Genomic DNA, 15082 nt, shown 5'->3' with positions numbered 1-15082 from the left:
ATACCATCAAGTACGCAGACATCTAAGGCTTCATCTAGGCAGGATGTAAAATGTCAGGCCATTAATCTTATATTTTTAATGCAGTGGTTACAACGGATGAGGTTGATGTGGGATTGAAAAACAATACTGAGTTTAGAGAATTCCCCGCCCCCGCTTTTCTTTAAGCCTTAAATACTGACACCCACTCACCAGGGTTGGGAACTAGCAAAAGCTACATGGGATTCCAGGGTGAGCGTTCATTTCCCAGCCTCCATTCCTTGGCTGTCAACAAAGGCAGAAAATGCCCAGTCAGGGCCCACTGGCGCTTGCCAACACAGAGACCTGTTTCTTATTTCATCCGGCAGAGTGCAGAGCTGTAGTTACCATCACTCAGGTAGAGAGCTTGGCATTCCTCCAACAACTGATACCGTGAAATCAGCAAGACAAAACAAAGCAATCAGTTGTGAGACAGAAAAACAGGGGTATGTATATTCTAATGGTAAGCCATGGTTAACACACAGCGTTAGACAGGTACTAGTATTTTGTATACTCTTGAGTCCAGTAAGAATATAAATGAATCTCTACATTTTTCTATGTGAAAACTCTGGTTTCCACCTACATTCCCCAGATAGGTTGATTGACTCAAAAACTTAAACCCCAGAATTCTAGTAGCTAAGGCAGTTAAAACCAAAAGAATGCAGGTTTGCCTTGACTAGTGAGAAACAGAACCCAGTATCCTCTAATGTAGCGGTCCTTGACTTTTTTTGGCACTAGGGACTGGTTTCATGGAAGACGATTTTTCCTTGGACTGGGATGGGATGGGGTGGGGGGATAGTTTTGGGATGATTCAAGCACATTACATTTATTGTGCAGTTTATTTACAGTTCATGGAATTTTCCAGGCCAGAATACTGGAGTGGGTAGCCTTTCCCTTCTCCAGGGAATCTTCCCAACCCAGGGATCGAACCCAGGTCTCCCACATTGCAGGCAGATTCTTTACTAGCTGAGCCACCAGGGAAGCCCCTCACTCATTTCAGTTCTACCTCAGATCACCAGGCATTAGATCCCAGGGGTTGGGGGCTGTTGAGTCCTGCCCCAAGGACACAGGTGCAAGGCTTTGCACCAAGGCCAGAGAAGTGGAGCCCAGAACCAAAGTCACCTCCAAAGCTGACTAAGCCCCTCTGTAATCATTGCCAAAAGCCCCTGTGATCATCACTAACAGGATTCCCGACTCCAAATTAAGCAAAAATGCCCACCCTGGTAGTCACCCTACAGCACTTTAACCAATCACCTAATGCCAACCTTCCAGCAGGAATTTTGTATTGAGGCTATAAAAATTGGTTACTAACCCACAAAAAGCGATGGCTCTCCCCGGTCTGTCAGGAGGTCGGCCTAATGCACTCACGGAGCCCACATCACCTCTGCTCTTTGTTCTAATAAACTCACTCCCTTCTGAAATGCTGTGTGTCTAGAAATTCTTTCCCAGTCTGTGCTCAGACTTCCTCAACGGGGGGCCCTGCTCTAATAAACATTTAAGAAGTCAAATATGCTTTTTACAGCTGGGAGAGAAGAAGTCTGTTTCTGTGGTTCCTCCTACCCTGATACCTCCTGCCAACACACTGGGTAACGTGTGTTGTCAGTAGTGACAACACAGGATCCCAGAAGGGGTGGCTCTGGAACAGAGCACTGGCCCTGAGCTACCACGTTCATCAAGGATACCATTCCAGCAAGTCTGCAGTTCACACCTCATCCAGGGGTCAGGGTCTCAGGCAGACCCCTAGGAACTCTAGAGGGGTGGGGAATTGAGTTGTAGACTTCACATTCTGGTGCACGGAGGTCACGGCCCCAAGACTAGGAGGTCTTCAGTTCTCCTCCTGAAATCCCTGGGCATTTCCCCTTTGCTCTAAGTTGTTCTTTTCTTCCTGCTAAAGAGCAAAACTGACGGTTCGAAGGGCATCATCCCATGTACCCAGGAACCTCCTTCTTCCTACTTGCCTAAAGTAAGTGCACACAGCCCATCAAAGGGACTGCGTCATGAAGGAGGCAAGTGAAAGCCCACACGCACACTTGGTTCTTCCCAAACTATAAGCTTTTATTCTATTTTACGTCACTCATCCAGAACATGACGAGTGTGTGGGTGGCATCGTTCATACTCAACATGAAATGACGTGATGCGCACAAGTCACTTGCCCTGTGCTGGGCCCACGTGCACCAGCAGGAAAGGGCTCTCACGAAGCCCACCTTAAACGGTGGCCTGCTGGGGCACTGGATGTGCTGTCCTCATTTCCCAGCTCTTACACAATCCTTGGAGTTAGATGGGTTGAGATGGACATTTAGCTTGGAACTGATGTTTCTAATTTTACACTGCTGAGTACAGCTGGACTGTTTCCCAGCCTACTTCAGAATCAAGATGTTGCCCACTCACTCTACTGTGATCATTCTGAGTGTGGGATTTATTATTCACAACGCTGTCCTTCAAGTCAAACAGAGAAAAGCAGGCTTCAAGACCACAGGTCAGGAAAAATTGGAACGTGTTTTCCATTTCTCCATCCTGCTCAGTTTTTCCCGTAACCTGTTCCAGCCTGTAAGAGGAGAGCTTTCTGTCTCTGATGGATACAAATGTGGGAGGAACAGCTTTGGTCTTAAACAAGAGGCCAGAATCTACTTCCCTCTCTAATCTTGCTACATGTGTGGCTCCTTCCATGCCTTCCTTCCCAAGTGGGGGAAACCACTGGCACTGAACAGTTCAAAGGTTCACCAAAATCTGGGCTTTAACCAATGTTCAACACAGCACAGCAACAAAAACAGATACTGAAGGGGTTCTACCACAGCTGAGCGCGTACTTTGCAAAGGTCAAAAGCTTCCCTATTTTGGTAAACTTCCTAAAGTCTGTTCTATCCCAAGCACTGTGACAAACTTCCCTTGCCCAGAAGATTGTGACTCCGGGTCAAAAAAGGTGGATAAGAAATAAATTCTCAAGCTACAGGAATACGACAGTTTGTTAAGTAAATAATCATGTAACCCTGACCTGCACACAGATTAGAGTGGGGAGACTGGAGGCGGAGTGGAAAAGAGAAATGCTCACAGTATGTGATTTGACCAAGGGCACAGCTTACAGAAATGCCAACAGTCTGGAATTTTCCTATAAAAAGCTGAGGAAACATGCCAATAGCCAGAAATGAGATGACTTCAATGCCAACAGTTTGACCTGTTGGTACTGAGCCAATGTTCTCAGAAGAAAAGGAGGATGCTTCCTCTGGGGCCATGGCAGCTAGTCAAAAACCCTGCCCATCGCACAGAAAGAGGGGGAAGGGGGCCGATCAGCAAAGGGCAGCTGGAAAGGGTCGAGGGCCAGGGATTTGAAACCAGTGTCAGCTAAGAGTTTACCATGTGGACCCCAGGATCTCTTACACTACAGTAAAAATAGACCTATTCTTCCAAAGTTCTCCCTGTATATACTGTAACGTGGGGCAGAGAGATGAGGTTACATAGGCAATGCCAGAGGCAGTCTCCCCACTCTAGACAGCTGCAGCACTTCATTTACAGTACCCAGGTGGGAGGGCTATCCGACTGAAGAAGCACAGTTGCTGATTTACACTCAATCAAGAAGGTGTCTGAGAAAGGTCATCCACTCTGGCCCCCATTGGCATCTGGGACAGACACATCTGTCAGTGAGGGAGGAAGATCACCCCTGTAGAACCTGTCAGATTAAGCCCATGTGACAGAGAAGGGTTTCAGAGCCTGATCACCCTAAGAACCAGCTTGGGGAGGGAACTAACGAGCAAATTCTAAGAAGTTATAGATTACTGTCCTCCCAAATAAAACATGAGTCTTTATTGTTACATTCCCAACTCACAGAATTCCGGGCTATCATGAGACATATATACAGAGATAATCACTAATCTATGCAGGCATCTTCTGCACCCTCTCTCAAAATTTGGCCCAAGACGTTTTCCAGTTCAACCCCACACACCAACTTGGGATAAACAGAAATAAGTCTTGTTTCTATTCCACTATTACAGGTGGAATATCTGTTGGAGGAGGCGCTTTTGCTGGGTTGGAACAGAGCTGAAGACTTCTGGGTGTGGTTAAAGTGTGAACCTCTCTGCCTTCTGACCCACAGACTTTGTGTCTTTCCTTTTCATTGTTTTGTCTCTTTCCATAGCAGTTGCTTTACAGATTGTCACAGAGATCTCTCTTCTATTCAGAATCACCCTGGAAGGCAGGTGGTTCAGATGAGCAGGAGTTACTGAGTCTACAACTGAGGAATCTGAACTCCGGGATTACCACTCAAAATAAATATTATTTCAAAGTAAATAACAAACTACTCGGCTGGCAAGTGAAATGCTTAAGTCTTTCTAAACCATACTGCCAAGTCGACTTGGGCTTTATGCTACATCCCAAGACAGAAACCAGGTAACCTACATCTTCAAAGGAATTCACAGAGCACTCCTTCCTGTTTCTTCCCTCAATGCTGAGAAATGACTCTGGAGCCGGAAGCTGTAATATACAACTTGGGGCTCAGGTAAAAACTGCCATAAGGGCCAACCCTGATTAACATCGACTATTCTTTTTCTTAAGTCTGATGGTGCCTGGGTGGAGGCTCTCAATGGGAAAAGGAAGGATGTAGCAGGTGGAAGCCTGGAGAAGCTGAGAGATGAGGGCAGATCCATTAACAAACTCGGGTGGCACTATGGGATATGACCACCGAAGCCAGTTATCTTCTGAAAATATCACTATCACTTACAAAACCCAGATCTTTTTTTTTCCTTAATCAGGGAATCAGGGGTGAGAGGAACATTCACTTATATTGCTCATCAATATGTTCTTCTTAACAGAGCTGAGACCATTTTAAGAATATGAGGAGCTTTTCAAGGCATCTGTTTTCAGGACAGACCGCAGTAATAGAAATACTTTCCAGAGTTGGTTCGTTCTAGAGTCTATTCCAAGAATAGGGGCGGCCAACTTTTGCGAGGTTCCAAGGCATGTTCTGGCAAAAATATTTTCACTTTCCTAAAGTTATATGCTGTATTAAAGTCCAACTATACTGTATACACATTTATATATACAAATATATTCATCTGATCCTTTGCTGACAGCAAAAAAGGGAACACTTTTTTTTAACTCCGAAGTTGGTAATATTTGTAGAATATTATGAAGGCAGAATTTTGGTTGGTTGTTTTTTTATGACTCAGAACATAGATGAAATGAAAACTTCTGCACACTGCCCCAAATTCACATCTTTAAAAGGTCCTTTTCTCCATTCACATGAATTCGTCTGAATCATTGCCATCCTGTAAGAGACAAAACAGTGAAACCATAAAAGCCTTCAAAATAAGTAGCTCAATTTAAAAACTTAAAGTGAGTATTAAGTAACAAGCTTCCTTATGACAAACTATAGAATTCAATTAAAAAATAAAATAATTAAATTCAGTCATTTCTTCTCTATCTTAAATTGTTAGTTGTGTAGAAAAATGACAAGAGCAGCTGTGTTCTCTAAGGTGTCATCACTACATGGCCTGGATTGCCCGGCAATGAGACCAATGAGTCCCAAACTGTGAAGTGAGGCCCAACAACTTACTATAGGGTGCAGAAAACATGACTCCTCCTTCAACAAACAGACCACAATATGAAACAAAACAAACACTGCCTCGATGTTTTAATGCCAACAAAGCTATAAATATGCAAAAATATTTCTGATTTAAATTCCATTATTTTGAGCCTCAGGGGATCATGTATTTGTTATTTCACAAGGTGGCATCTCTCTCTCTCTTTTTTTTTTAATAGAAAAAGTCATCCAGAAGCTACAAGCTAGTTACCAAGTTAGCTGGGTTGCCAAGTTTTAGTTAAAAAAAAAAAATCCTCACATGGCAGTGGGTATCTGTGTAAGGACTGATTTTATTGTGTATAGACAAGCCCTGGAGACCAAGCACAAAAGCGAACCCCGAAGCTCCTTTCTGGGCTTCCCTGGCGGCTCAGACAGGAAATAATCTGCCTGCCATAACACAGGAGGCCCAGGTTCGATCCCTGAGTCGGGAAGATCCCTTGGAGAAGGGAATGGCAACCCACTCCAGTATTCTTGCCTGGGGAATTCCACGGACAGAGGAGCCTGACAGCTCCTTCAAGTCCAGAGCATCGCAAAGAGTTGGACACAGCTGAGCGACTTTCACTGTGAAGTTCCTTTCGGAGCTACTGCATACCCTAAGACAACTGCTCTGGATGCCAACATTCATTAATACTGTGAGTTCTGATACATTTGTGTGAAAATGTCGTAACCTGAACACAACATTGTTTTGGCTTCTCTCTCTTTCCCATGCTTTATACCTGCCTTGATAGAGAGGGAGAGGACTTAGGTTTACAGGTATGAGACATGCTTTTCTCCTTAACAGCTTGTGTTAAAGATGGGCAGGGAAACTGGAGAAAAGGTAGAAAACAGTGGTTTCTGGGAAGTCTGGCTTGATTTCCATTCAGCAGGCTTCTCTGTGCCCGCTTCAATTAGCACAAGGAATTCAGGCCACAGTGAAAATGCCTTGGATAATTGTACAAAATGCAAACTACTGTTTGTAGTCTATCCACACATGCAAACTCTAATTGCCCAAGAGTTCTACACTGAAATAACAGTATCAGAGATGTTGAAAGAGTCATCCTGTATCTTCGAAGGTCAGCTTGAGATCCAAGGATGATCTGAGGATATCTATGTCCCCCAAACTCACTAAGATAATGGGACTTGGTGCCAATCAAAGTGAATTACTCCTGATAAAACCTATGAGTTAGATCTTCGAAGTTCCCATGTGTCAGGGGATCTGTGTTTTTTTGGGATTACAGTAACTTTTAAATATATAGCTGTAATCTAAGACTTGACTTGGACAATTTCTGTATTTTAGATTCCCTTTAAGAGTCAAAATATTTTTGGGGAAGATTCCCTGGAGAAGGGAATGGCTACTACTCCAGCATTCTTACCTGGGAAATCCCATAGGCAGAGGAGCCTGGTGGGCTACAGTCCATGGGATCACAAAAGAGTCAGACACAATTTAGTGACTAAACAAGAGTCAACATGCTTTTCAGTGTAGCAAAACAGGTTTCTCGTCATCCACTTCAAAAGTGATAAGCAAATAAAATGTCACAAGAAATGGTCCATGGTTCCTGATACCAAATTTAGACATTAGAAAGAAATGATAGATGGAAGAAAATTATTCTAAACAGGAGAGCAAAAACTCAAAACCAATCTCAGGGTGGAAGACTAATATTTTTCCTGATGAACTTGTGTAAGCTAAGTTAAAAATTAAGTAAATATCAGTCTTTGCCTGAAAATCAACTGACCAAGCTGCGGATTCAAAAATGTCTCCCCTTAACAGAAGACGGTTACAAGGAGAATGAAAGTCCATTCTTTTGAAGAAGGAGGAAAAGCTATGTGAGTCCTTGCACTGTGAGAGAACAGAAACACCCAGCACAAAACCTCCTCGGAAGTTTGAACCTGGGTCTGGCATGGGCATGGGGACAGCAGCAGCAGGGACGGAGGGAGAGGAAAGGCAGGAAGGTTAATAATCCTTTGGTCTACAAACCTGACTTTCTAATCCTGGAACTTTTAACATGTCACTAATTGGGTAGTGTCTGTACACAGATGTATATTTGTGTGTATATATGTGTGTTTCTTAATTCCAAAACAACATCCAAACTTTGAAAATCCATAATGAAAATGGCTAAGGTCATTACACAATATACATGCCAGATTTCTGCTGGGAAGTTGTCTCTAAATAACGGAAAATTTCAATCACAGCAACAACCACAGCAAAGACATCAAACTTGGGTTATGGTAACAACTTCTGCTCAACTGTTAAACTGTTTTCTCAGAGTAGTTTCCAGAAGGGATTAAATACACCTCGTCTCTTGATACTGATGCTCCGTGGATAAATAACAACCAAGGACTATATGGATAAGAAATAATAATGACCGTTATATTCATAGAGTGTCTAAGTCACGGAGGAACTTTCACACACATGACCTTCTTTAAATTCTAGAACAGCCCCATGAGATAATATGTCTCTCTTTACTTCTGATGAATACTCCCTCGGAGAGGTTAAGTAACTTTATTAGTCTTATCCAATTAGTAAACGGCAGTTTAAGCCTCAGAACTTCAAAGTCAAGGCTCTATTTAATTACCTAATACTACTCTGGAATTTTTCACGAATAAATTATAAAGGTACATCTCTGACTCATAAAGGAGCCCCGTAACTTTAGTTTGCCAAAGGGACAGGAATAAGACTACTGTTCTTATCAATTTTTAGGACATTTACAGACGAACAAGGGGTAAAATCCTATTAACAATTACAATTCATGCATTGAATATGGGGTTTGGTGAGGTGACCTTTAAGGAAACAAGTTCTGTTATTTTTAAGCATCTAAAGCAGTGTTGCTTAACAGTATTTTTTGCTGTGATGGAAATGACCTACTTCTACACCATCCAATAGCATAGCCACTAGACACATGTGGCTAGTGTGACTGAGACACTGAGTTTTTAAATTAAATAAAATTAATCTAAACACATCTAAAACACATCTAAAACACATCTAAAACACATCTAAAGCATCATATGCTATACTATAAACACTCAACATAGAAGCAAATACACCTGTCTAATTTCATTTTTTTTTTTTTGCACAGACTGTTTAACAATGGCCTAACTATGCTACTTCCAGCCACTTCAAAATAAATTTTGGGCAAGACAGCACTTGTGGACAGTAAGTCCCTGCCACAGTTCCAATAAAATAATGATGTGCTTGCTGATGCTAAGAAGACCCCTTCTACACTATAACGTGGATCACCATCTCTCTGTATCTTAGGTCCTGAGGAACATGAAGACAACCAATGTTGGCGTTTAGACTACAGTTAAGATCTTTCATTTAATTTAACTGAAGGTGATAATTTTGTCCTCGCTCAATTAAAACATATAATCTGCAGTCACATTACTATAGAACATTAATAAATAAAGGCATTTTTGGCATGCCTGCCGGAAAAGAGGGAAACAGGGAATGAAAAAGTTCTTGAAAACAAACACGCTACGAAGTCCACAGGGAAGGTGGGCAGCATCTAATAGACTCCACCTGAGTGTTCAATCATGGCCAAACCACTGTCAAGCCAACTGCGACATGTCAACCAACACTGGCCAAAAACTCAATCATTACAAACTTAGTGAGTTATTTCAAGGCACAAAATTAGAGTGAATAACTTGAATGTACCTGATTTGAAGACATATTCTCAACTTTCATTAGTGATGAATAGCTCCTAGAAGAAAAAAAAAACAAAACACATTTTAAGTAAGATTTTCTGGCTGGCAGTATTTCATGAACATTTACCAAGTATCTAGCAAATACTGAGGGCCTTCTGAAGAAAACAGCATCTCTGCTGTGACTTACAGAGAAGGCAATGGCACCCCACTCCAGTATTCTTGCCTGGAAAATCCCATGGAAGGAGGAGCCTGGTAGGCTGCAGTCCATGGGGTCACTAAGAGTTGGACATGACTGAGCGACTTCACTTTCATGCACTGGAGAAGGAAATGGCAACCCACTCCAGTGTTCTCGCCTGGAGAATCCCAGGCACAGGGGAGCCTAGTGGGCTCCCTTCTCTGGGGTCGCACAGAGTCGGACACAACTGAAGTGACTTAGCAGCAGCAGCAGCTGTGACTTGTCATCTCACTGGGGTCTTGTTCTTTTCTAACTTCAGTCACCTGAACCTTGGGCTTCAACTCTATCTCTGAAGCTGCCAACTCTGAAACATCCCCACCTTAGACAGACTGAGGTCCTACCCTTGGTCTTTTCTGATCTGTCACATACTTCTTCTCCTCTATTGACTCCTTTTCTGATTGTTGCTTATTCCTTCCAGTTTCAATGTTTACACGGTGAGCTAGATTTCAATGTTAATCGAAGTTTGTTACAATATCACAAAAGCCAAGTTAAATTATGCAAGGTTCTAACAGAGCAGGTGAGCAGGCCATGACCAGGAAGCCAACTACGGAGATGAAACTGACTTGGACACATTGCGGGGGAACGACAGACACTCCTCTCCAGTGTGTGTCAATAAACGATGGTGTCCCCTGCGAGACTCACAGGTACCTGTTTGAAGGCCCTCCAAAATCCACATGAAATTGAGCAGGAGCTGTTCTGCTTCTCTCACTTTCCCAGCAAGGTCACTTCTAAGGCTCCGACTACTTTCAGAACCTAGGCTGTGTTTCTTCTGCTGCATCCGTACTCTAAGTGTGGCTTACAGCACAGCAGGTAAGGAAGGAACATGTCACTCAAGCCTTCCTCTCTACAGGTAACCCTACACAAGGATTCTCTACACAAAAATCCCATTAGATGCTAAGCTATAAGGCAAGTGTGAGCCAAAAAAGCTGTCTAAAGAGCTAATGAACAGATGCTAAGTGAGAATTAGCATGCAGAGTCTAAATAAGGGGAATTTTTCATTATTGTGTAAATGAATAAACTGGTCAATAGGGACTGATGCTGAAGCTCCGATACTTTGGCCACCTGATGCAAAGAGTCGACTCACTGGAAAAGACCCTGATGCTGGGAAAGACTGAAGGCAGGAGGAGAAGGTGACAACAGAGGATGAGATGGTTGGATGGCATCACTGACTCTATGGACATGAGTTTGAGTAAGCTCCGGGAGCTGGTGATGGACAGGGAGGCCTGGCGTGCTGCAGTCCATGGGGTCGGAGAGAGATGACTTACTGACTCATCAACAACAAAATATAATGCTACTACTTATGCTTCACAGTTTGGCATTCTCCCAAAAATCTCAATATTTCTTTAAGAAAACTACCTCAAAGAACGATCTTTACGTATTCAGAGTATCAGATCACTGGAATTTCTGCACACTGAGGACAGGGTACGTAAAGCACTTATTTGTAAGAACAAGATGGAGTTCTGTCTTTAGGCACTGCTGCTCTTTTCATCTGAGAAGGAAGCTGGTTCCTTCTGTGTCATGGGTTTTGCTCTGTTCTGAGCTAAAATCACTGCAGATGGTGACTACAGCCATGAAATTAAAAGACGCTTACTCCTTGGAAGAAAAGTTATGACCAATCTAGATAGTATATTCAAAAGCAGAGACATTACTTTGCCGACTAAGGTCCGTCTAGTCAAGGCTATGGTTTTTCCTGTGGTCATGTATGGATGTGAGAGTTGGACTGTGAAGAAGGCTGAGCACCGAAGAATTGATGCTTTTGAACTGTGGTGTTGGAGAAGACTCTTGAGAGTCCTTTGGACTGCAAGGAGATCCAACCAGTCCATTCTGAAGGAGATCAGCCCTGGGATTTCTTTGGGAGGAATGATGCTAAAGCTGAAACTCCAGTACTTTGGCCACTTCATGAGAAGAGTTGACTCATTGGAAAAGACTCTGATGCTGGGAGGGATTGGGGGCAGGAGGAGAAGGGGACGACAGAGGATGAGATGGCTGGATGGCATCACTGACTCGATGGATGTGAGTCTGAGTGAACTCCAGGAGTTGGTGATGGACAGGGAGGCCTGGCGTGCTGCGATTCATGGGGTCGCAAAGAGTCGGACACGACTGAGCAATTGAACTGAACCTGGCTAAAGGCTGATGGATAGACTCCTGACTAGAGCTTAAAGAACCTGGACTTTACGATGGCAATTCCATCCTTTTCTATTCTCCTGATAGCAGAAATGAAAAGCTGATTGCCATTCTTGTTTAGAAAGTTGAAAAAGGGAGTTTAGAGTCTAAACAATGGCATTAGAATTGGGAAGAAGTTGTGCACCACCAAGATATGAGGCTGTGAAGGACTTCCTCCCTGAAACCATTTGGAAGGACTGAGGATACTGTCCAGGGTGAGAATGTCTTCTCACTTTATCTGTAGAATTCCCCAAAGATTCAAACATCAGTTTCTTCAGCTATCACAGCAATTAAACTAGACGTTTTTAAACTAGACGTTTCTTAGCAGATGGTCCAAGTAAATGAACCCACTGTTGGTAAAATTTAATGGTATTTGCCATGTCAGAAAGGCAAGTGAAAGGCTTTAGAATGAGAAGATTTTGTAGGCATAGCATTCAATCTCTTGGGTCAAAGAGTCAAAGACAGGAATTAAAGTGATACTAGCACCGACAGGTTGTAAAACAAATCTGAGCTTAGAGCTTGTTGTTGGAGTTCCACTAAAACTCTGAAACAGACTGAAGAGAGGGCAGAAGAGAGTGGAAACAGTGTGTGTGAGGGTGAGAAGCAGACGGAGACGAGCGGCATGTCTCTGGGTGAGTTACTCAGTCTCTCCTTTTCCTCTTCTACAAAATGCAGATGAGAAAAAGTATCTGCCTCGCGTGGCTATTGTTAGGATTAAATGAGATAATGCAGTTAAGCACAATACAGTATTGGGAAGATGACAAGTATCCAAAGATGTTAGCTAACCTTTCTTCTTAAATATTCTACGTAAATTAAGTGACATTATCAAGGGAGTCCCTGGTCGTTCAGAGGGTAAAGAATCTGCCTGCAATGCAGGAGACTCAGGTTTGATCCCTGGGTTGGGAAGATCCCCTGGAGAAGGGAATGGCAACCCACTCCAGTATTTTTGCTTGGATTCTCCATGGGGTCCCTGCAGTCCATGTGGTGGCAAAGAGTCGGAAATGACTGAGCTACTAACACTTTCACTTTTTTTTTTCATATTTCTAAGATACAGTATTATGTTTCTAAACAAAATTAGGGTAGATTTGTAAAATGCACAAAAAGGTATGTTTTCAATTTTCCACTGCACATTGACAACAAAAAGAATAGTCTAAATCATGCATCAGTCAAAATTCCACACATTTTTGAAACCGATGATGTTGCTAATTGTTCTTTCGTTCACAACACAACAGAGACTCACAATTCTACATCAAACTGAATGTTTAAGTCTCTGCAATAGTCTGTCTCATGCTGGCAGGTTATAACCTGGGTTAACACTTCCAGATTTCTCCACTTGAATACTGTATTATAAATGAGACCATGCAACCTATTTTTAGCAGAACTCCCAACAGGGACATGTGCATGTCGATAATACCAGCGCTTGATCATAATACCTCTATTCTGGCCGAACAATCTTGCTAATAATCCAGAGTATTCCAAGGAAACCGGGTCAGGACAGGGCAAGACAGCTCATGTTGATCCTATACCCTTCCCAAAGGAATCAGTAACTTTTTTGGTACATGTATCACAAATTAAATCTACCATTCCTAAGGGTTAATTCCCAGTTAAGTCAGCAGTGAGGACTCGTCCAAGGTCAATGTGAGTGTCTTAGCTCCAGCATACCTAAGTTCGTCCATCTCCCTCTTCTTTTTCATCTCTTCCTTTTCTCTCCTTTTCATTTCCTGAATCTGGGCTTTCTTCTCATTTCTCTCTTCATGGTCTCTGCATTCCTTCTCTGCCTCTAGGTCTGGGAACCGCTCCATTTTGGTCTTTTCCAATCGGTTCAGGATCTCATTCACTTTCTTCTCTACTGTCACAATTTTCACCTTTGAGGGAGATGTAGGAAAAAAGATACTTAATCTTTATGGTTCCCCCCTCCCTCTCAGAATAGGGCAGAAGCTTTCCTCTGCCACCCAGGTGGACTCCCTTTAGGAAACAGACATGCGGACCCCTCGACAGCAGAGACAGACGCCCCTAAGCACGAGGGCGCCACCACTTCCGGCGACAGCACACTCACATCCTTCTGCCTGTGAAAGCCAATCTGGCCCACGTCCATGTCGGCCGTCTTCTTCAGGTTAGACCACGGGGTGTACACCACGTTCACATTGTTCATCTTGCAGCCTGCCGAGAGAGACCATCTTCAGCATGTGGGCAGGGGGACGCTGAGCAATGGCTGCCCACACCCATGATTAAGTCACCATAATCCAACAGGGGAAAAGGCTGAGAATGAACAAGCCACGGAGTGTTTCAAACCACAAAATATTTTGTCTTTTTAAAATAGAAGCCCCCTATAAAGACAAATGGTAAAGCCCACAAATAATTCAAGCTGAAGTATTCCAATGGAAAGCAGGGGTCTAGAGATCAGCTTCAGGGACTCTGAGGCTTCCTAAAGTTGAACAACATCTACTGTATATGTTTTTAAAGAGAAAAGGGCCAAACAGGTTTTCTCAGATTCTCAAAGGAGCCCTTGACCTAATGAAGATTAAGCAGCAAGATGAAGGAATTCAGGAGACAGGATCCTACCAGCATTACCACAAACCAGCTGGTTCACTTTGGGCAAGTCCCCATGGCTCCTGGAATCTTGTCTGAAATATGAGGAAGCTGGACTCGTTTAGTAGCGTTCCTGTTGTTTGTTTCTTTTAGCAGTGGAACGTCTTTCACCAAAGAAAACATGTCGAAGTAGTCAAAGCAAAGATGCTCTGGATAAAAGGGATGCCAAGAGCCCTTGTTCATGCCTCCTGTGCCCTCCCCGCCCCCACTTCATGTGCCCCTCCACGCCAACAGCCTCCCAGGCAGCTCCAAGAATCCCAGTTTAATCACTGGTCCAGTGCTCCCGAAGGCCCTTCTGAATTTGATGGTGATACATGTCAGTGTTTATATTCAATGACCACATACACTGGGGAAATCTGGGGAATACAACCCTATTTAAACGCAATGTTAACATCACCGAAAACAAGGCAAACTGGCAGCAGGTGCCTCCTGACTGTAATGCACGAAGCTTCACTTGCACAGTATTCCTGCCAGAAAATTTGATCCTACTGAACAGGAAGTGTCAGACCAAACCAAAGTGGCCTCCACTCTAAAAGTGTCAAAGTCTTGAAAGACACAGAAGTGTCCAGATTAAAGGCGACCAGAGAGACATGCCAAGTGAACAGAATACAGGATCCTGGATCAGGAAAAAGAGATGCTATCAAGTGACAGAAGTGAGACTACTGACAAAACTTACATAGGGTCTCTCGATCAGTAACGGTATTCTCCCCACGTTACACTTCCTGAATTTAACCACTGTAACATAGTTATTAGGCAATGTCCTTAGGACACACTGAATGGTCATGATGGCTATGATTTTCTTTCAAATGGTTCAGCTAAAAAAAAAAAAAACCATTGAGTATATCATAGGGAGAGAGCAAACAAATATGGAAAAACTCCTTGACTCTAAAT

General features: G+C 43.2%; 1 protein-coding gene across 1 annotated transcript in view; it reads right to left on the bottom strand.

Annotated features, from left to right (window-relative positions):
* Positions 1-2049: 2049 nt before the first annotated feature.
* CCDC25 (coiled-coil domain containing 25) overlaps positions 2050-15082 on the bottom strand; it is a 35549-nt gene continuing 22516 nt past the window's right edge. The window contains exons 6-9 of the mRNA XM_040237085.1: positions 13659-13762; positions 13265-13467; positions 9215-9260; positions 2050-5272 (exon numbers count right to left, since the gene is read on the bottom strand). Coding sequence (XP_040093019.1) covers positions 5243-5272; positions 9215-9260; positions 13265-13467; positions 13659-13762 — 383 coding nt within the window. The 3' untranslated portion in view covers positions 2050-5242. The remainder of the gene's footprint in view (positions 5273-9214; positions 9261-13264; positions 13468-13658; positions 13763-15082) is intronic.

This window comes from Oryx dammah, unplaced genomic scaffold (assembly GCF_014754425.2).
Source record: "Oryx dammah isolate SB20612 unplaced genomic scaffold, SCBI_Odam_1.1 HiC_scaffold_1, whole genome shotgun sequence".
NCBI classification, from domain to species: Eukaryota; Metazoa; Chordata; class Mammalia; order Artiodactyla; family Bovidae; genus Oryx; species Oryx dammah.
Note: the sequence above shows the minus strand (reverse complement) of the source record. Positions and strands in the feature narration are given on the sequence as shown.